Genomic DNA, 21,254 nt, shown 5'->3' on the forward strand with positions numbered 1-21,254 from the left:
TCTTCTCGGTCCCTTCTTCCCCCCCCCCCCCCTTCTCCCTCCCCTCTCCACCTTTCCAAGACTGCACACGGCAAGAGGGGGGAGGGAGGGCGGAGGAGAGGGTGGGCCAGCCCCTCCCCCCTCCCTCCCTCACGTAGGGGCGCCATGATCAACAAAGACAGAATGACGTAGCCCTCCTTGTGGCGCGGCATCGAGAGAAATGGATGCTGCACTCCATCCTCACTTCATCTCACCACAAGGCATCTACATGGGCGTTTGAGCGAATCACCACAGGTGTTTCACACCGACCGATGCGGTGTTGCACTTGCGATTCAGCGGCGGGGTACTCAGCAGCGGAGAACGGCATGGGATGTGATGATGGCGCTTGCTTGGTACCCGTGTTTCTCTTCTTCTTTCCTTGCTCCCTCCCCCTTATTTCGATGCAACAACTTCACACCTTCTTCGCTTCTCTCCGGCCCTTTTCTGCTTCACAACCGTCGCAGACACGAAGTAACGCATCACAGAGGCGGACAACAAACCGAAAAGGAAAAAAATTAGCTCGAGATGGCTGCACTGGCCACGAGTGTCTCGCCCAAGGCAGGCCGGAGCTCTGCTATCGATGACTGCGATGACGTTGTTGCATTTGTGGTCGACAACGGCCAACACACGATGTACTTCTCGAAGCGCGCCTTGATGAACCACACGCCGTTCTTTCGCGCGTACTTCACGGAGCACGCCACTGCCAGCGCCGGTGAATCCAGCAGCAATACCATTGTGCTGAGATACGTGAATCCGCGGAGTGCTGAAGCAGCTCTGCGTCTGTGTCACAGCGCCAATCACGCCGATGACGAGCTCTTCTTGTCGTTGCTGCGGGAGTGCGAGGGTACAGATGCGGCGCGCCAGCCGGAGGCGCTGCTGGCTGTGCTTTCACTGTACGCTGCTTGTGTGAAGTTCGAGCTGCACGCACACGCAAGGGTGGCAAGTACGACAGCTGCCAGAGCTGTAACGAAGCGTACCGTCTACGACGTGCTAAAGACATGCGCGCGCTACGCGACCACTCTGTCGCCGGAGACGCAACGCGCGGTCGGACTAGACGCACTTCTCGCCGCCTGCCATGCGTTTGTGCGGGTGCCCGGTGCATGTCAGGGTGAGCGGCGCTGGCGCCGACTTTACGCGCAATACCCGAAGCTTTCCGAGATGGTGGCGGCCGCCAGCGCGGCTTCAGCAGCGTCAGCCGCTGCTCCTTCAACGTCCACTGCGCATGGAGAGAGTAGCGCCATCGCTTCTGCAGGCAACACACCTTCACAACGGCGCACTCTCTTGTCTCCACGAAAGGAGCAAGACACCATCGAGGAGTCTGCAGTTATGATCCCCCAATCGGCCGCGCTACTGCCAGATGTTTTCACTGGGCACCTCCGGCAGACGGAGGGTCTGGCACTCGCGGCGCAGTGGCGGTGTCGCGCCATGTCGGCAGAAGTAGCAGCTCTGCGTGAGAGTTGGGCTGCCCTCGAGTCCACTACCCGGCGCGACGAGGCTGCTGCCACCGAGGCGACACTCTACCTGGGTGAGGTGCGTGTGTATTTGCAGGCACTGCGGCGTGCAGAGGCGGAGGTGCAGCGGTTGTGTGACGCCGCTGCCGCGACATGCGCTGCGCCATCGTTGCCGACCTCTGCATCGACCCTGCACGAGCTGCGGTACATCTTGCAGCACGCGTCAGAGTGTGCTGCGGAGCGGAAGGCGCACGTTGATGAGCTGCTTGCCATTGAGCAAGGCGCAGTACGTGAGCTTGACGCCGAACTTGCACAGCTGCGCGGTTTTTTTTGCTAGAGCTGTATTGGGGTCGCTGCATTTTTTTTTTTTTTGCACCAGTCCGTGCTGTTGCCCTCCTCCTCCAATCTGTACAGCTCTCCCTTGCATACGCAGAGAGGAGGGGGACCACTGCTGGAGGGCGATGGAGTCACTGGCAGATGAGTGATGCACCACGTGCGCTCCACAGTGTTGTCAACCTGCGCATCGAAGAAGGGCACAAATTCATAAAACCGCGGACAAACGGCCTTGTAGGGCCACACTCGCTCTCGCCTTCTCTCTTGCGCATTGCCTGCCTGCCGGCTTTCTTTTCGAGCCGCTTTCCACTTTGCCTTGTCGTCTCCGCCGTGTCTGACTCTGTTGAGTGTGCGTGTCTACGCCTGTCGCGCGAGCACCCACCCACAGCGCCCTTTCCACTCTCTTTACCTGTGCAGTGCTCCTCCGCCACGCGAGATGCGCATCTTCTGTTGCTCCCCATTCTCCCTCATCTCTCTTCTCCCACTTCACCGCTTGGCGGACCATTCTTTGCCGTCCCACTGGCCAACATTGTGGCTGGTGTAGTCTCGCTTGTGTGCAGACACAGCGCGCCAGCTTTGCTCCATCTGCTACCAGACAAACACACAAGTGTAGAAGGTGGCATGTTCTCGGAGGACTCTACGCACGAGTCGGCACTCACGGACCCGCTGTTCATGCTGCGGCTGTACAAGCGAGTCGCGTATGGCCTTGTACCGCGTCTGCACTCCGACGGCACCCGAGCGTTTCTGCCATCGTTTCTCTCTGTGGACTCCCGCTACGTCGAGTCCACCAACGTCGCTGTAGACGCGGCGGCGCTGCTTATCGCTGTGGAGCCCATTTTCCCGACGTCTTTGCTGACGCACAAGGAGGTCACTCTCCTCCTTCGCGTCCTAGAGCTGGAGGAGGAGGAAACGGCGAAGGAGGCGAGTCTCACGGACAGCTTCGAGGAGGCACAGAGGGGAAGGCGCCGCTCCTGCGCCAGGGGCATCCGTCCTGGTCGTGTCACGCTGGCGTTGCGGGATATAATTCCGTTTCGAACGTGGCAGGTGTCGCAGACTGTGGCGGCAGCACGGCGTGCGGTGCAGGAGAGTGCCGTCATGAGCCCGTTCGAGGAGCATCTCGTGGATGTGCTGGATTGGCAGAACAGCCGCCGTCGCCAGGCAACAGAGGAATCCCCGCCTCCATTGGAGCGCTGGGAGGCGCTAGCGTTTATGGAAGACACCTGCGGGCTTAGCAGCTCCGAATCCCACTGGCTGTTGCACTACTGCGCTAACGAGGAGGACGATGACGCCGAGGACGGTACGGCAACTGGCTCGTGCCTGGGTTGCGAGATGGTGCTGCTGCACCAGCTGCTGTTCAGCAAAGTGATTCCTAGTGTTGCCGAGTATCCGCTGCTGATGGGGCGATTCGCAGAAGCCACGCTGGATATTGGAGAGACGGAGCTTTGCCATACCGGTACGCTTGCCCTCCAGAGCGTTCTAGAGTCTATGGAGCTTCATTACCCGGAACACAGTCGACACCTGCCATTGGACTTGGACATAAGGGCGCTGGTGCGGGCAGAGTTGACGCCGCGGCAATTCTTCTACGCGTGCACCAAGCTGCGCACGGGGTTCCGCCCGGAAGAGTCTAATCAGCTCTACTACTACCTCAAGAAGGACAGCGAAACCGAGGACGGCGTACTCGTCGCAGACCTGCTCGCTGCGTATCGGCAGTACTTCCCTTCTGTCACGGGTTCCATGCTGCAGCTGGTGCAGGCGGCCGTGGTTGAATGGATGCGGCGCAGTACCAAGAATGGCCCGGCATTTGTGCAGCTCTACTCAGCGCTGAGAGAGTGGGGTACTGAGCGTGTGCCAATCGAAGCGTTCATCAAAGCACTGCGCGCCGCAGGTGTGCCGGATGGTCTCTCTGGGGTGTTGGATGTTGAGCTGGAGTGGCTGCGACTGAAGTCCCCGACCCGCGTAGACTTGGTTCTCATGCTGTGTACCCCCGCCCCACCGTCGCGCGTTGCCGTTATCCGTAAGCTCTTCAACCGACTCGACAAGCAACACTCAGGCAATGTTGCCTGTGCTGCGTTACTGAGGAGCTTCCATCCGGAGCTCATCGAGGGCAACGCTGTGCGTCAGCAAGGCACCATATGGAAGCAGGCCCTGGAGGCGTACATCGTGGAGCTGGGGGGCGGGGAGCTTGACTACGAAGTCTTTGCGTACTTCTGGTATATGGTCTCCGCCAGCGTTGAGGACGATCCGACGTTCACGATGGTCGTCTGGCAGGCGTTCGGTCTCTCCGATGATAGGTAACGACCTAGAGGTACCTAGGCGCGTCGGAAGGGAAGCGCAGAGAAGCGCTGGGCCGAGGCGGGGTGGGGGTAGCGATGACAGGTGACGCAGGAAAAGGATAAGTCCATTGCTCCCAGTTGCAAGCATGTCCGCGTGTACATAAGCCGCAGAACGCAGCACGCGCATACCCGCTGTCTCCGTCATGTCTGCCTAACGGCCTCTAACCTTCTTTCATAGGCGTGTAGACGCCAGTGAACGTGTGCTTCTATGAGCGAATACTTAAACGTGTGCCAGGTACCACTCGTTGCTACTGCCTACAGTCGAGTGTCGTGCTCTTCAGGGCTTCTTCCCCCTCTTCCCCCAATTGTTCTCTTAGTCCCCCCCTCCCCAGACGTCGTGCCTTCTTTGCACGACATGCAAAGAAGGGCGAGGCATGCCGCGTTGCCCAATTCTGCGGAAAGCACAATGAAGCCGAACGCAGAAGAAATGCGCACAGCACACGCTCTCCACCGGCAATGCCAGCAATACACGGGGAGTGACGTCGAAGACCAGGGCGTCAACACATTGCGGATTTCAGTGCGTGCGTTCGCCGCCTCATCTCGTTTGCTTCTTCGTGCAGGTGTCTACACCTCTTTCGCCTCTGCCTTTAAGCACGCCCTCAGGGACGAAGAACAGACACACACGCCAGTGCGTGGCATCTCAGGGCCCCGCGCCCCCAACTCTGTGCGGGGTGCCAAGCAGCCCCTCCCCCGCATCCCTGCCAACGCCGAGCCGCCTCTGGTGCTGACAGGGCCATGCCCCCACGACGTAGGGGAGAGGTCCGAGCGATGTCTCGCTACGGATGTCGGCGGCCAGGCCCCTGGATGGCGGGGCGGCATGCGACAGCGGGCACGCCTGTGCCATTCGTGTGATGTGCGAGGCGCCAGCGTGGCTCGAACGCGTCTCGCCCGACCCCCTGCTGCCTGCTGGTGTGGGGAGCCCTGAGCCACCCCGAGGGATGCACCAGGCGGCGGCCGGCACAATATGGGGGCGGCGGCGAGGCGAGCTGCGTGGTGGGTGGGTGGGCAGAGCTCGAGGCAGGGGCGTGCGCCGATGGCTGGGTTGGCGCCTTGCTGCAAGGCGTGTCTAGCGCTGCTCCGCGCCACGCGGTGGGCCCGCAGCGGGGCCGGGGGTGTCGAGTGGGGGTGGGCTCGTGCTCTGCCGCAGGGGATGGACGCGTTGAGTGGAAACTGACATTTTTCTTCTCTGTGGAAGGGCAGCGACTCCACGCTGGCTCACCGCTGGCCTTTCCGGGGCATGGCTGCTGTACACGGCAGTAAGGCCGGTGTGGTGGCGCTTGCTGACGGTGAGCCTCGGCCCACGTATAGGCCATCGTCCTCCTGAGAATAAAGGGCATATTTTTCTGGGCCGGTCATGGCTTCTCTCTCCAATGCCACGCGCCTTGCTTGCGCGTTATTATGTGGGGTATCGACTGCTCTGTGACTGTTCTCCTCGCACCCCTCTCCACGGTTTTCTCTCCCCTCTACCTCAGCGGTCCCTCACTGTGTTGTTTTGCCCATCTCTCCCTCTCTTACACTCCTCGAGCATAGAGCCGCTCGCCGATTTCCTTCTCGGCATTCTTTTTTTGTTTTGCATCTTTTCACGTTGAACTGCTCACTGCGTCACTCTCCCAACGTGCTGAGGCACCAGCACTCTGTAGCGTGCTATCCCCGCAGTGGCTCACCGAGGGAGGGGGAGTGCAAGTGAATGTTACTAGAAGTGTGTGGCTGCTGGTCGTAGCCCTGCTTTAGTAGTTGCACTGGTGGCGTTGTACAGCACTGGTCTGCTCAGGCATTAGATGCATCACTCACTCCCCTAGTCTCAACACCGTCATCGTTAATCGGCGCTGCCCTCCTTTCCCACCTTTACCACTGTTATCACTGCTCCTTGTCGTCATCATGAGTGGGCTGGAGCTTATCGCACTCGTGCCGATCGGCATTGCTGGGTGGAAGCTTTTCCAAAAACTAGGAGACCAGCAGAATCTCATAGCGCAGCACGAGCTCACCATCAACAGGCAGAAGGAGATGCTGGATTCCATTGTGAACGCGGATAGGGCTAGTCTGTTGAAGAGTCCGTTCCACCTTGCGGTGGCTGCCGGGACGCTAGTTTTGGCGGGGACGGTGACCTACAAAAGCTGGACACTCACCAAGTCGCCCACAATTCGGCCGCCGCCCAACTATGAACCCACGCAGTCTACCTTCGATGCGGAGCAGTGCGTCATCTGCTTAGAAAACTGCAAAGACACCGTCTTTCTGCCCTGCCGACACCTGTGCACATGCTGGAGCTGCGCGAGTCGCATTGGGAATAATTCCTGCCCAACGTGTCGAGCCCCACTCAAGGCTATGCAGTTTGTCTACCAGCAATGAGAGAATCCGGGGGTGCCGTCTGTCAGCTGTAGCCGATCAGCTGACACCCACCCGCACACGTGACAGAGGCAACTGCCCCATTCCCCCCTCTCTCTGTGTGACTTTCAAATTTTTCGTCCCGCTTCTTTCAGAGCGTCACGATTTGCTTAGTGTTCTCTTCTTTGCGGGTTTCGATTTATGTTGGCTTGCCTGTGTGTGGGTGCGCTTGTCCGCCTGCAAGCCTGTCCTTGCCCATCTAGGAGAGTACTGCGGCAGCTACTAATGCCTCTGTTGGGCAGTCATGGCAGTGCGACACGCTAGCGAGTCCTGGCGGTAAGCGTGACTGTCTGTCCCTTTCGTATTCAGCGGCTCAGTTCTGCTGATGATGCCGCATGTCCTTCTCCTTGTTGCACTCTCTTACTTCCTCTCGTGCTTCCATCTTGGTGTTGTTCAACGGCCTGCGTGCGGGGAGGGAGGTAGGGGGAGAGGCAGTTACTTCCTACGAGTTTTTTTCGCCAAACACAAGCGAGGAAAAGAGGCGTACCTTTCCCTCGTGTCTTGGGCTGCATGCTCTGCGTACATCCTTGTTTCACCTCTCTGCGCATGCGCCTCTGACTCTCTGCCCCGCTCGAGTCTCTCTTTACGCCTTCCCTTTTTTCCTCTCTGCTGCGGTGTTATGCTTGACGTGCTTTCGTTGGTTGGCCGGCGTACCCCCCCTCCCCCCCCACCCTCCCGAAGCGCTTCTGACTACGGTGTTTTTCTCTTTTCCTCCTGGTTGGTACTCTTTCCCTGATGACAGGGGGGCACCCGCCAATGCGTGGCATCTCAGGGCCCCGCGCCCCCAACTCTGTGCGGGGTGCCAAGCAGCCCCTCCCCCGCATCCCTGCCAACGCCGAGCCGCCTCTGGTGCTGACAGGGCCATGCCCCCACGACGTAGGGGAGAGGTCCGAGCGATGTCTCGCTACGGATGTCGGCGGCCAGGCCCCTGGATGGCGGGGCGGCATGCGACAGCGGGCACGCCTGTGCCATTCGTGTGATGGGCGAGGCGCCAGCGTGGCTCGAACGCGTCTCGCCCGACCCCCTGCTGCCTGCTGGTGTGGGGAGCTCTGAGCCACCCCGAGGGATGCACCAGGCGGCGGCCGGCACAATATGGGAGCGGCGGCGAGGCGAGCTGCGTGGTGGGTGGGTGGGCAGAGCTCGAGGCAGGGGCGTGCGCCGATGGCTGGGTTGGCGCCTTGCTGCAAGGCGTGTCTAGCGCTGCTCCGCGCCACGCGGTGGGCCCGCAGCGGGGCCGGAGGTGTCGAGTGGGGGTGGGCTCGTGCTCTGCCGCAGGGGATGGACGCGCTCCAGTACGGCTTATTTCAGCTCTCCTCTTTTGCGCAGTTGGATCGCTGGTGGAGCTGCGCACGCTTTTTATGATGGCGGAGGAGGAGGGGTCTTGTACATAGTGCAAGCGAGTAGGGGATGCATACTGGTGTGCGCACGTGTGTGTATCAGCGAGGTGTATGTGCGCCGCAGCATGTCAGCGAAGAGAGGATCGGACAGAACATCCTGTGCTTCCCGGAAGGCGCATGGGGGAGCCTTGACCATACCGTCATCTCCTTCTCTTTCCCTGTGCTCTTCTCCGATCTCCTTTGCATCACGGTGCATCCTCTGTTTCTTCGTCGTCGTTTACTGTGTGTATTTCTGTCTCACATTGCTCCGAGTTGCATGCATGCTGCAGCGATCCACGCTGGAAGCCATGGAGAAGACGGAATCAGTGGCTGAGCAGCGACAGGCTGATGTTCTGTGGAGATGACATGCTGTTTTTCTTCGAGGAGAGGGTAGTCCTTGACACGTGCACACCTGGGAGCGTCGTACCCCTTTCCTTCACTCGCCGCAGACGGCGCAAGACACACCAGCGACGCAACGCTAGTTGTCATACCTCTCTTTTCTTGTTGGCAGCATGTTGGCCCTCCCCCCTCCCTCCCGCCCTCCCTCGCAGTGTTTGCTGCATGTGGTGTCGCTCTCCAGTTTTTAGCGTGTCTGCGGCGCCGTCTAGCACGTGTGCCGTTGCATGCTCGTGTAGGCGGTGCAGTAGCGGTGCTCGTCATGAACACATCGAGGATTACACGCGCATCATCGCTCTCGCCTGACCTTTTTCTTCTCGTCACCCCATCTCTTGCTGGGCCCACCGCTCAATGTGCCCGTTTTGTTTTTCCATCTGCTTGTTTATTTCCGCCCTCGGTGGCGGGAAGGTCGTAACATACGGAGGAAAACGTTCTCGCTCACCTTCCACTCAATTTCCCCTCAGCTGCTTTCACTTTGACGCCCTCGTGCTCACAGTTCACGTAAACAAGAGATATCCAGTATTTTCAAGTCATGCCGCGCAAAATTATTCTTGACTGCGATCCCGGAATCGATGATGCCGTGGCTATCCTCCTCGCCTACGGCAACCCGGAGATCGAGCTACTTGCCATTACGACAGTGGTGGGTAACCAGACCTTGGAGAAGGTGACCCGGAATGCGCAGCTGGTGGCTGATGTGGCCGGCATTGTCGGTGTGCCCATCGCGGCTGGTTGCTGCAAACCCCTCGTGCGCAAAGTGCGGACTGCCCCTCAGATTCACGGTGAAACCGGCCTGGGTACCGTCAGCTACCCCTCGGAGTTCAAGACAAAGCTGGACAAGCGCCACGCAGTGCATCTCATCATTGAGCTGATCATGTCGCACGAGCCTAAGTCCATTACGCTTGTGCCCACGGGAGGCCTGACGAATATTGCAATGGCTGCTCGTCTTGAGCCGCGCATTGTGGAACGCGTGAAGGAGGTGGTTCTGATGGGTGGCAGCTGCTGTATTGGTAATGCGTCCCCCGTCGCGGAGTTCAACATCTTTGTCGACCCGGAGGCAGCCCACATTGTGTTTAACGAGAGCTGGGACGTGACAATGGTGGGGCTTGACCTGACAAGCCAGGCGCTCGCCACGCCGGAGGTCCTGCAGCGGGTGAAGGAGGTGCGCACAAAGCCTGCTGACTTCATACTGAAGATTTTGGAATTCTACACAAAAGTATACGAAACACAGCGAAATACATACGCCAAGGTGCACGATCCGTGTGCTGTGGCGTACGTGATTGACCCCACCGTGATGACGACCAATCGAGTGCCGGTGAACATCGAACTGAACGGGGAGTTAACGGCTGGCATGACAGTCACAGACTTTCGCTACCCGAGGCCGGAACAATGCCACACGCAGGTGGCGTCAAAACTGGACTTCAGCAAGTACTGGGACCTCGTGATTGACGCACTCCAGCGCATCGGTGATCCTTAGTGGTGCGTGTATCACTATGGGCCATCAATGCAGTGGCATATGCGCGGCAATGCAGCTCTCCGCAGCGGCACGCTCGCGTGCGACGTTGTCGAAGACTCCTCTGCCTGTCTGCTTCATGTCGCGCCGGCCACGCAAGCTGCGGTGCCGTGTGGAAAGTTCTTTTTTCCTTTATCGTTAATCGCTCACCGCTACGGTAGTGGAGTTGACCCGTTTCGCGTGAAGGAGAAGTAGCGGGCTGAGAAGCGTGAGGGCCAGACGACGCCGGTAATTCATGAGGGAGCAACTGAGTGGATAGTAATAGCAATGGTGAAGCTGAGGAGGCGATTCCGCCGGATCCGCCGCCTCTACCGCCACCACTGTCCACCTCGCCCTTTCCCACGCCTTCCTACCGCACTGCGTCTCTCTTTTTTCCTTTGTCTACTTCGACGCACGCCTGACCCCCTCCCTTTTCGCCTACCAACCGCGAATGGGGGCGGGAAGCGCCTGTGACATGTCGACTTGTTGAAAACGCGACACGAAAGGGAACGAATGAAATCTTCATTTTGTTTACTCGTTTTGATTCGCTAACGCGCCGCTCTACCACGGGCAGGCCAACGCGTATACCCATACAGCCACGCAGCTCACCCATGCCGCCGCCCCGCCACGGCTATCTCAAGGAGCCGGGTGCAGCCAGCAAGGTTGGGCACCGTTCAGCCCATTGCAATGCCACCGCACACGGCGCAAGGGTAGGCCCAGCGCGACGCTCGGCATCACCGCCGCGACCAAGCGCAGGTTGCAGGGCGTTGCCCCCCTCCTCCTGCAGAGGGCGGGCACCGGGCCCCTGAGACACCGCGGTGAGCTGGCCAGCATCATCACGAGCGACGAGCGTAGCCTGCAGGAAGTCGCGAGGTCGTTGGCATAGCCAATTAGTGTCTGAACCGAAGCGTTTGCGCGGCATTTACACGCAGGTTTTCTGTGTGGCGGTGAGTGCCAGTGGTGCGCTGCGGCGTAGCTGCTCCCTGGGCAGTGGGTGTGGGCGGCATGTGTCTCTTTCATCTGATGGCTGAGTCGTGCGCACATGGGCGCAAAAGGGAGCACATTTTCCCCACCGGAGTGCTTGTGTAGGTCTCGACTCCTCTCTTTGTCTCTTTTTTTCGCTCAACTGTTCTCCTCACCTTCACGCGCTTTTCTCTTTATTTTCTAAGCACTGTTGAGCATTTTCATATAGGCCTGTCTCTGCGAGGTAATCTGCCTAACACGAGTGCGTCCCTTTCTCGGTCACCTGCCCCTACCAGCCCCTTCAAAGAGGTCCATACTGAGCCACCAATTCACGTGCTTAGTTGTACCGATATAGAGAGCACTCTTGCACATTCCCGCGTGCTTACATCGATCGTTTTTTTGGCCGTACGCCCGACAGCACTCACAAGGCAATTTTTTGCTTTCCTTTGCTGCTTCTCCCTTCCTAACTGCGCATACCCACACCCGCTGGTACGCGAATCAGGCATCATTTCAGCGCCTTCGATTATCTTCCCTCACAGAAGAAGGTAGCCGCCTAAACGTGAAGGCACAAGCGTGCCAGTCAGTACACCACCACGAGCAGGCGTACATTTTCCGTTGACCCTGACGTTGTCCGTTGCTTGTGCCCTCTTCCTCCACCTTGCTCTCGTTTGACGTTGGCCGATCCAGTTTGGGCGCTTTCTTCTTTTCCTTCTTAGGGGCTGTTTCATCTCGTCCTTTGGTCTCGCCTATTGGTGAGTTCGCCGTCACCATCTTGCCTTGTGGCGTTTTCACCCCCCCCCCCCCCCCTTCATTGTGGCGCACGCTCTCTTTTCGAGCTTGTTGTGTCAGCCTCCGTCCTCCTTCATCTCTGCATCTCATTTTCCGCTTGAGCTACTCTCTCTGCTTGATTCACGACAACGACGTTGTCTTTTGTCTCCGCCGGGCTTAGTCCATTTACCCCTGTTCTAGGGAGCCTCTTCTGAGCAGGATAGAGGACGGAGCACCAGGTGCTAGGAGAAGGGAGAGCAACGCAACGAACAAAACGAGAGCGAGTGGGAGGCACACCGCGAATCCCCTCTTGCGTCATTGGTAAGTGCTGTTGCTGCTACCGCCACCACAAAGACACAGGCGCGTCGAGCTCGTATAATCTTGTGCCGATTCAGGTGGGGCACGTCTTCGATCGAGACGTTACTCTTTCGAACGCTGTGCTGCTGTGCGGCCTCTCCCCGCCTTTTCTTTTGCTGTTCCTCTTCTCCCTTTTCCTCTCTGCCCCCCTACTTGGGCACCCTTTCATCTTGCGCTCTCTCTCTTCACGCCCCAGTCGCTGACTTGTGTGTGTGTGTGTGTGTATGTGTGCCGTCATGTCCTGCAACGCGGGACTTCTCATTTCCGTCAAGGGTAAGCGAGAGGGGGAGCTGGAGATTGCGCATTTCCCCACGAAGCTGACCTGCTCCTTTTCTGTGTCACTCGCAGAGGCGAGACGAGACGAGGCGCTCTTCGTCCTGTATCGCCTCCGCGTCAAGGAGTCGTCCATCCTCTTTTCTAAGACATACGGGCTGCTGGGCCATGACAAGGCGGGTCGGGCGCAACCATCCACGTGGGATGAGATCGCCCTGTATGCGCAACCGGCAGTGATGGAGATGGGAAAGCTATCCACTATTCGCGTGGAGTACGTCACCATCTCCGAGGCTGAGGCAATGGGGCTTATTGAGAGAGGGGAGGTGGAGAAGGAGTTCTGTCGACCCTTCTTCACGCGCGGGGACACGAAGCACTACGAGGTGAGGTGCAGCTTTCACGATGCCTCGCCAGAGACAGCGGTCGAAAATGGAAGCCAAACATACAGTGGGGGCGAATGTACCGGCGGTTCCCGTGTCACGAGCGCCGCTACTGCGGTGACAGTACTCACGGCGGTGTGCGTGGCTGTGGGAGTTATAGCGGCAAGGCGACGTGGCGTCACCTGGGAGGGCGCTGCGCGAGCTGTGCATAGCTGGACTGGGGTGTGAGGCTCATTATAGGGGAACGGGCTTGCGGCGCCACTTTGAGGCGTTGGTCGCAGCTGTATCCCTTAGTGGGACCAGACCCTTCGGCAGTAAGGCTCACCGCGCCACTACCCCCTGTCTCACTCGCTGATCACTTTCTCGCTGAGGCAGTGCGTCGCTCTGCCTGTGTTACAGGAGGGAACGCGCCACGAGGCCCCTGTCAGCATTCTTGTGTGCATGCAGGAGGAGCATGCTCACTAAGAAGTTGCAGGCGCCTGTGTGTGTGTGTGTGTGTGCCCGCGGCACGGGTACTGGTGCAAAGCTCGATGTATGTGGTGCCTATCACTTGAGTCTCTGATGATGGCCTCGCCGTGTACCTTCGCGAGTGGGCGAACGCGGCTGCCGCTTTCTCTCTCGCTGTGGTGTGTGGCGTTTTAGCCGATTGAGGTTACGTCTCTCTCTTCTGTGCACTGTGGCGTCACGAGCGATGTGCGTTTGTGTGTGCGGTGGCCGTTTTGTGCTTCATACGTTGCGCCTTCGCGCTCTGTCGTTCGTTGTTCGCACGCACGTTCCTTTCCTTCTCCCTTTGTTCTCATTTTGTCGCGCTTCCTGCGCTGATCTCCTCTTTTATGGCTGTTCTTCGCTTGTGGGCCGGCATGCTTGACGGCACGAGATGAGAGAACTACACTTGTACTGCTAGCCAGGGTGAACATAGTGCTTTCATTTTTGCTGTGGTAGCCGAGTATCGTTGACCCTGTGCGTCACCGCGGCCCACCCCCTCTCCTCTTTCTGCTCCAAGTGGGCTGGCACACAGCTCTTTCTCTCTCTCTCTCTCTGTGTGCGTTTACGCGCTCACGGGGGTGCCCGCATCGATGAACTTGCTCGGGGGAGGCGTGCCTGGTGTGTCGTTGTGTTTCCTCCGTGAGCCTCTTTGTATGCGTCTGTGTGCTTTTTCGTGTATGTCACTCCTCTTTCATTTTTCCACTAGCGCAAATCACGAGGGAGGCAGTGAGGCTCGGGCCTCCGTTGCCGAGTTGACATCATTGTGAGCGCGCTGCGGGTTTGTCGATGGTGCCCTCATTGCACACGTTTTCCTGTTCACCTGCCTGAACACAACGATGTGTGCTTGTCTCTGTCGCAGCGGTGTCGTATCACGGCATGTCCTTCCGCAGTGCATTACAGGAGGAGTGAAGGGTGGTGGTGGTGGTGGTGGGGGACAGCTAGGGTAGCAGAGTCTTTAATAGGCGCTCTTTTGCATCTCTCTCTTTGAGTGTTGCTGTGGCGCCGCCCTCTACCAGCCGCTATGCCGATACCAAGGGAAGACAGCAGAGCTACGAGTGACCAAGCTGCCGTTGCTTTCCGCCTCCATCCGCACCGCGACGCCTTCCCCCTGCCCACAACTCTCCTCTCTATTTCTCTCCATGGCTTTCTCTGTCTCGCCTAGTACAGCCAGCGTTCCCCTTTGCCGAGGAATTATTACGGGGCTGCTGGTTACTGAGAGGCATGGACAGTGTGTATCGCGGATAAGCACTCAGCCTCACACGCACACACCAACATACATAAAGGGAAAGACTAAGAGGAAGTTGATATCGCGCACTTCGACGGACCCACACGCTGCAACGCTACAGTGCATGCGATCCATAGACATTGCCACCACCAACTTCAAGAGTATATATACTGTGCTATAGAAGAGTACACGGTAAAAGAGGAGGGGACAGGGGGGGAGCACGTCTGCGGCATGTCATTGGAGTTGCTCCTCCAAGTCGCATACGCAGCAACGCCTCTGACATACACACGCGCACAGGTATAGGCACTATTTGGCTCCTTCTTGTGTGCCTCTGCCTGCGCGCAGCAGTGCTTCGGTCGCTCTCTCAAACTCTCCCAAGCTTCCTCAAACCGCACAAGCCCAAGCGCAACTCAAAGACAGAGTCGATGAGTCAACGGCGCGTGGAGGTGGCGGTGCGCGTGCGACCCAATACGGAGTTGTGCCGTAACTCGTGTGTTTCTCTCAGTCATGCAACACATCACATAAGCTTGCAGGACAACAGCGGCGTCAACGCGCTGGCTGGGCGCCGCTCCTACAAGGAGGACTTTCTCTTCGACGAGCACGTGAGCAACAGAGCTGTGTTCGAGAAGCTGGTGTTGCAGAGGATGCTCGCAGCCACGCCAGAACACCCAGACACGCTGTGCTTTCTTGCCTACGGCCACACGAGCAGCGGCAAGACCTATACCATAGGGGGAAGTGAGAAGGAGCCTGGAATACTCGCACTCTGCGTGGAGGAGCTTCTGCGCGGTGAGGGTGTCGTGGAGGTGGCGATGCTCGAGGTGTATCTAGAGTCTGTGAACGACCTTCTCGCGCACGGAGAGCCGCGGCACATCCGCCGTCGCCAAGGACCGCTAGGCCCGGTGATTGTGGTGGAGGGACTCACCACGTGCTCCCTCACGTCTGTGCAGCAGTGGAATGCCGTAGCTGCTTACAGCATGAGTTCACGCCGCACCGCGCCGACAGAGCGCAACCCTCGCAGCAGTCGTAGCCACGCTATCTTCACCATCAAAAGCCGCGGGGTGCGTCTCTGCTTCGTTGACCTGGCCGGGAGTGAACGGCAGACTGTCTTCTCCCCTCAACTCAACAAGGAGAGCATCAGCATCAACAAATCGCTCTCCCGCCTGAGCACCGTACTGGAGGCACTGAGCAACCAACGAGTCACCCAGGATGGAGCTCGTCCCTACGTGAACTTCCGAGACACCACCTTGACAGTGCTGCTGCAGCGTTACTTGACCGGGTCGTCCATGACCACGTTTCTCGCCTGCGTGCATCCGAGCGCGGACTACTACCAGGAGACTCTCAGCACGCTCCGCTACACCCAGCGTCTGAAACGCATCCGCACCCGCGTAACCAAGGTTGATGAGGTCGAGTGGAGCGAAATGAAGACCAGCGAGCACCAGGTACTGCTTGATGAGCTGACCCGCCTACGCGAGCAAATGAAAGCGAGCGAGAACGCTTCTAAGCTCGTTGAGGCAGCCCATCAGCGCCGCATAGCGGAGTTGGAATCCACGCTGGCAAAGCAGGGGAGGTCACCATGCGGCGCAGTTGGTGCTTCATTGCCCCTTTTGTCCCCTCCCAGAGAGCTGAACGCTAGCCGCGCGAGGGACACGAGACGCGTCGCGGGTTGGCTGCTCAGCCGCGTCTTGGGAGAACTGCCAGAGTTAAATGTAGGCTACGACGCCTACTTTGACGCCTATTTTCCCCCTTCAGTTCAGGTGATCGGCTACGTGTCCACCATGGCGAGCCTTGTGCCGCGCATCCCCGGCGATGACCCGCTCGCATTTCTCGACGTCGGCGACTTGGCCATGGGCCTCTCTATGCTAGACGCTGGTGTCCCCCCATTCGTTCGACTGCATACGTCTCGCTGCGGTGACCCGAGTGGCTGGGAGGGGTACGAGTGGGATAGTAGCCATGATGTGGTCTACGTGCTTGCTTTCTTTGAGTATCACCCTACAGCGATGTCCGCCGCTGGCATGGAGGAAGCCCTGCAGTGCTGTGGTGGTTACGTGACGTCCGCCCCGCTGCTGCCGATAGCGACGGTGCTCTGCGTGGCGGAGAGTGCCACTCGCCGCGTCAAAGAGGAGGTGCTGCAGCGCCTCGTCGACTTGCAGTGCGAGCAGCATGAGGCAGTCATGGAGCAGGCCAATGCTGGGGCAAGGACGCCGTCGCTGTCGTCCTCGCTGTCATCGTCTCGTCAATCTACGTTGCCTTCAGGCACGGAGCTTCTCGACGCTTCCCTGGTGCACAGTGTAGGCGGGGCAGAGGGTGACAACGACGCTTCGGCCATCTCAAGTGCTGCTAATGGTAATGCACTCCTCGGGAAGGAGGTCCACAACCAAGCGGCGGATACGCCGTGCATTGTGGCACCGCTTAAAGAGGAGGATAGCAGCACCAACAATAGCAACAGCCACAGCTGCGACTCGCGCAAAGAGGCGCGCGCAGAGATTGGGTCAGCCGAGGTGCGCCACAACCTCGGCGAATGCACCGCCCCTTCGAGGCCGTCGGTGTCGCCGCCGCGAGAGGGCAAAGCCGAAGAGACGAAAGCAGCGGAGGGCAGCACCACGGCGGCGGTTTCATTCCCACAGTCTGCGTCACCAACACGTAGGCTATTTTCCCCGCAGCGGCCTTCCGGCACCGCATTAGCGCTCTTACCACCTGCAGACGAGGTGTCACCGGGGTGTACCAGTAAGCGGCGTCACAGGACCGCTAGAGAAGGGAAGGCCGTGAAGATGCAGACGTGTCAGGGATGCAGCGCCGCGTAATGGCGATGGCGAAGGACTGCCGTTCGCAAAACATCCTCTAACGTGACACCTCGTGTTCGAGTCATGATGAGATGTGCTTTTACAAGTCGGTGTGCTTCAGTGCTCAACACACCCATGGGCGAAGGTGCGCCTCTCATAGGGCTTTCCACGGGATTGGACGACCGAAGGAGCGCAGGTGGGCATCGTGTCATCGTGAGTTCGCCCTCTCTCTGTGCATCTTTCCTCCCCTCGCATTCCCCTCGAAGAGCGAGGCGAGAGAGCATCGCGCGAAGCTGAGCAGCGCACGAAGAAGAGCACAGGGGAAGCAAGCGAAGAAACGCTCAGCTCTGCCTTTGGAAGCGTTGTGAGGAGGGACTTGTCTTCTGCACACCCGTCAAGTGTACTGAACCACTCATCGTACTGCGGCATCTTGCTGACAATCCTGGATGCAGGACTGCGCGAGCAGAATACGACTTACTTCCAGAGTGCCGGCAGGAATGCCTGCCCTTGTGTCTGCGTTTTCATGTGTTCATGACTCTCTCGCAATTTTCCCTCCATCCTTTCCCCCTCTCGCTCTCTCTCTCTCTCTGGTGCGTTATGCTGGACACACTCCATCCTCTCTCACCTCGTCTCTCTCCCCCGCAGAACACCGGCATACGCCACCGAAAGTTGCATCCATGGCCGTCACCAAGGAGAAGAAGTCCTTCAAGAAGTTCGCCAAGAAGCACTTGGCCGGCGTCATCGAGACCCGCCGCAAGACTGCCAAGTCCAAGAAGGAAAAGCTTGAGCGACTGGAGAAGAAGAAGACGCGTGAGGCAAAACATGCGGCCAGGGAGGAGAAGGAGCACATGGATCAGCTGGAGCGGCTCAAAGACACCGATCCCGAGTTCTACTCCTACCTTGAGGAGGAAGACCCGACGCTGCTGCAGTTTGGCAAGGAAGACATCGACGTCGTGGAGGAGAACGACGGCAGTGATGCGGAGACGGAGGTGGACGACGATGAGAGTCGCGACGGCAATATTGACGACGACAACGAGCACGCAGACGGGGATAATGGGGAGGGCAGCGGCGATGCGGCACCGCACCGTGGCCGTGTGACTCGCGAGGAGCTCGCACAGCTGACAAGTACTAGCAGTGCTATGGAGTTGTGCATTGACGTCTTTGTTTCTGCTGTTCGTGAGCTTGGCTATCAGGTCAAGGAGCACCCTCGGCCACAGTCTACTCGCAAGTTTGAGGAGCCGGCGCTGGTGAAGGAGGCGCTGGTGTCGGTGGCGAAACATGTCGGCAAGCACCTCAGCACCTTCATCACGGGCAAAGGCTCCTTCAAGTCGTACAAAACGCGTATGGTGGTGAAGCGTCTCCTCATGGCGCTCTCGTCTGTCATTGGTGAGGGCCACATTGACGCCGTCCTCACCTCAGGCCTTCTTCATACCGTTGTTCCATTTGTGCCGTTGCTCCACTACGTGCGTGGGCTGACCAAGGCGGTGCTGAAGGCGTCGCTGAATCTCTGCGCCGCGCCCGAGGAGTCCGTGCGCGTCGCGGCCTACATGGTTGTGCGCTCTGTTGCCACCCGCGCGGCCGGTACACGCTCCATGTACCAGTCCACTGCCTTCAAAGGCATCTTCCTCACCCTCATCCGCACTGCCCATCACTATAACATTCACAACCAGGCCACAGTTGTCTTTCTTATGAACTGCGTCGTGGATCTCTATGGCACTGACATGGAGGCGGCGTATCAGCACACCTTTGTGTACCTGCGCCAGTTGGCTATCTACCTGCGTGCAGCGCTGCAGCAGCAGACGCAGAGCAACGTCCGCGCTGTAGTCAACTGGCAATACCTGAATGCACTGCGCACGTGGGGGGCCGTGGTGTCGACCTACGCGGAGCCGAATCAGCTAGGGCCGCTCATCCACCCCGTTGTGCAGATCGCTACAGCGTTGATGGATCTCTTCTCCTCGCCGCGCATGTTTCCGATGCACCTTCAGGTTGTTGAAGTGCTGAACCACATCGCTCGCCGTGCCGACGGGCTCTACATTCCTGTCGCGCCGTACCTGCTGCGCATTCTCACCTCCCCGAGTGTTGCGCTTTCACACGCGCCAAACGGTGCCTCATCTAGTCCGGACCAGGCCGACTTGCTCTTCACCATCCGCGTGAAGAAGGTGCAGGCGCGCAGCGGCGCCTACCATCGTGACATCTGGAGCGAGGCGCTGTACCTCCTCACCGAGCACCTTGCCACCCACAGTCACACCGTAGGCTTTCCTGAGTCCTTCTGGGCGGTGGAGAGCACGCTGAACAAGCTCAAGACGCAGGTGCGTGTGCCGAAGGTGCACTCTAGCATCAGCAACCTGCTACGCCACATCCAGACCACCTCGCAGAAGATCAAGTCGAAGCGTGAACAGGCCAACTTCGGCCCGTGCGATCTTGCTGCAGTGAAGCAGTTCGAGGACGAGCTGAAGCAGCAAGGGACTGCACTCACGTCGTACTACCACACCATGCGACAGCAGCGCATCGATGACCTCGCCGCGAAACACAAGGACGCGTCAGGCGAGCGTGTAACGCTGGAATCTGTTGTGGCAAAGCGAAAGGGCGGTGGCAGCGCTGGTGGCAAGCGCAACCGTCCGCAGGTGCGCCGCAGTGCGTAAGGTGTAGTGTTGCGTCTGGGGAGGATGGAGGCGCTCTTCGCCCTCCCCTTTTCACCGCCTTCCTAAGAATGCGCATGTCACCGAGTATATCGCAGCGCTCCTTTCCTCCATCTGTGGATGGTCGTCCTCGTTGGTATGTGCGTGTCAACGAAGGCGGATAACAGCGTAATTCGACTAAGGAAATGCTTCTCTGTGTTCTCTCTCTGTTGATCTGTTTTGATGTTCTCTCTTCTCTGTTAGTGCTTCGGTCTGACGGTGTCTGCGTGTGCTGAGCACTGGCTGTGAATGCTGTTTTGGCCATTATGCGTCTCTTTTTCTTATGGGTTTCGGTGTGTGCTGACGCACCGTTGAGTAATGGCGGTGCAGCCTGCGGGTCCGCTAGTGCCGTAAGCAAAGATGGATAAGTAGAAAACGAAGTTTGCTAAGAAGAAGAGCTGCGCCCACGAATGTGCGAGGTGCGAGTTCGGCCTAGCGACGTGAGGGACGCCACAGCGATTTGTGGAACGTTGCCACCAAACAATCGGTGGCGGTGAGAGGAGCACGGCTGAGCCTACGCACATGTTCTACAGCAGGCCTCCGTGCGCTTGCATGTTAAGCAGCTCAATGCTAACAAGGCTGAGGGTGGGAGACAGGCTGCTGTGTGGTACTCTGATCTCGCATTCACAGCTTGGCGAGTGCGCAGCTGGCTCACCCGTCGTCGTTCCCCTTCGTTTTTTTCTCCTCCCCGTTCGTTTCTTATGCTCCTCTCTTCTCTTCTCTTTCCCTCGCTCTCTTCCTCTGCGAGTTGCCTTTGTTTATCACCTTTTCCGCATTCTCCTCTCTTCCCTCTTTCTCCCCTTCAGTCATCACAGCCACCATACCGAGTCGCACCCACGCATTTCCTCCGTCACAACATCCATAGGCCCGGCCAGTGACTCAAACAAGCGTACACAGACACACTCTCGACTGGGGTCTGGCTTCTGTCAACGTGCTAGGCCTGCTGGCACATGCGCGTGCCTATCTATTCGTCCTTCTGTATGTTTGTCTGGACCTCTCTGCCCAGTCGCTGTGCATCTGCATCAGTCCTTTCCCGCCTTTTCGTCAGGTCTCTTTCCATCTCTTCTTACCTCACGCGTTACCTTTTTTCTTTCCGTGCAGTGCGTGTTCCTCATCTACTCCAGCAAGTGTACGCAGAGGTGTCGACGTTTCTTTCCTCTTCTGCTCGTGCGAGCACTGCGGTCAAACCTGGGGGATTCGGTGCATTATCGCGCTCCCCCCCTCCCCATTTAGCAAGTTTGTGTGTAATCTCGAACACCGCAGAATTGTATGGGCGTCATTTCCCTGCGTCCGCTACCCCCAACCCCACAAGTCTAGCATTTCCTCTCCCCTGGTTTTCTCCTCCCCTCTTTACCGGTGGCGCCACCCCCCCCATTTCTCGCTCTTTCCTTCTCTGCTCTCTCTCTTTCTCTCTCCCTCTCCATGGCCGTGGCTCTCTGCCCACTCGTCCGTGTCTCGTCCGCTCTCTGTGCGTAGTCCATTCACCCCCACCCTGATCGCCCGCTTCTCGTTCAGATTCCACGCGTGAGCATCTCTTGTTGTCGACCGGCACATACATCACAGGCGCGC

General features: G+C 58.6%; 7 protein-coding genes across 7 annotated transcripts; all 7 read left to right on the forward strand.

The window, feature by feature from the left end:
- Positions 1-543: 543 nt before the first annotated feature.
- LBRM_18_1580 (hypothetical protein, unknown function) lies at positions 544-1,806 on the forward strand (the record flags this gene model as incomplete). The annotated part of the gene is made up of 1 exon (XM_001564029.1): positions 544-1,806. One exon carries the CDS (start codon positions 544-546, stop codon positions 1,804-1,806), a length of 1,263 nt encoding a protein of 420 aa, XP_001564079.1.
- A 617-nt stretch (positions 1,807-2,423) lies between these two features.
- On the forward strand, positions 2,424-4,097 carry LBRM_18_1590 (conserved hypothetical protein; the record flags this gene model as incomplete). The annotated part of the gene is made up of 1 exon (XM_003722933.1): positions 2,424-4,097. One exon carries the CDS (start codon positions 2,424-2,426, stop codon positions 4,095-4,097), a length of 1,674 nt encoding a protein of 557 aa, XP_003722981.1.
- A 1,916-nt stretch (positions 4,098-6,013) lies between these two features.
- On the forward strand, positions 6,014-6,481 carry LBRM_18_1600 (conserved hypothetical protein; the record flags this gene model as incomplete). Its single annotated transcript, XM_001564030.1, has 1 exon — positions 6,014-6,481. One exon carries the CDS (start codon positions 6,014-6,016, stop codon positions 6,479-6,481), a length of 468 nt encoding a protein of 155 aa, XP_001564080.1.
- Positions 6,482-8,821: 2,340 nt separating this feature from the next.
- On the forward strand, positions 8,822-9,763 carry LBRM_18_1610 (nonspecific nucleoside hydrolase;with=GeneDB:LmjF18.1580; the record flags this gene model as incomplete). The annotated part of the gene is made up of 1 exon (XM_001564031.1): positions 8,822-9,763. The coding sequence occupies one exon, from the start codon at positions 8,822-8,824 to the stop codon at positions 9,761-9,763; it is 942 nt and encodes a 313-aa protein (XP_001564081.1).
- Positions 9,764-12,090: 2,327 nt separating this feature from the next.
- Positions 12,091-12,744, forward strand: LBRM_18_1620 (hypothetical protein, unknown function; the record flags this gene model as incomplete). Its single annotated transcript, XM_001564032.1, has 1 exon — positions 12,091-12,744. The coding sequence occupies one exon, from the start codon at positions 12,091-12,093 to the stop codon at positions 12,742-12,744; it is 654 nt and encodes a 217-aa protein (XP_001564082.1).
- A 1,908-nt stretch (positions 12,745-14,652) lies between these two features.
- Positions 14,653-17,028, forward strand: LBRM_18_1630 (putative kinesin; the record flags this gene model as incomplete). The annotated part of the gene is made up of 1 exon (XM_001564033.1): positions 14,653-17,028. The coding sequence occupies one exon, from the start codon at positions 14,653-14,655 to the stop codon at positions 17,026-17,028; it is 2,376 nt and encodes a 791-aa protein (XP_001564083.1).
- Positions 17,029-17,684: 656 nt separating this feature from the next.
- LBRM_18_1640 (conserved hypothetical protein) lies at positions 17,685-19,649 on the forward strand (the record flags this gene model as incomplete). The annotated part of the gene is made up of 1 exon (XM_001564034.1): positions 17,685-19,649. One exon carries the CDS (start codon positions 17,685-17,687, stop codon positions 19,647-19,649), a length of 1,965 nt encoding a protein of 654 aa, XP_001564084.1.
- Between the last annotated feature and the right edge of the window lie 1,605 nt (positions 19,650-21,254).

Source organism: Leishmania braziliensis, chromosome 18, assembly GCF_000002845.2.
Source record: "Leishmania braziliensis MHOM/BR/75/M2904 complete genome, chromosome 18".
In the NCBI taxonomy this organism is placed as follows: domain Eukaryota; phylum Euglenozoa; class Kinetoplastea; order Trypanosomatida; family Trypanosomatidae; genus Leishmania; species Leishmania braziliensis.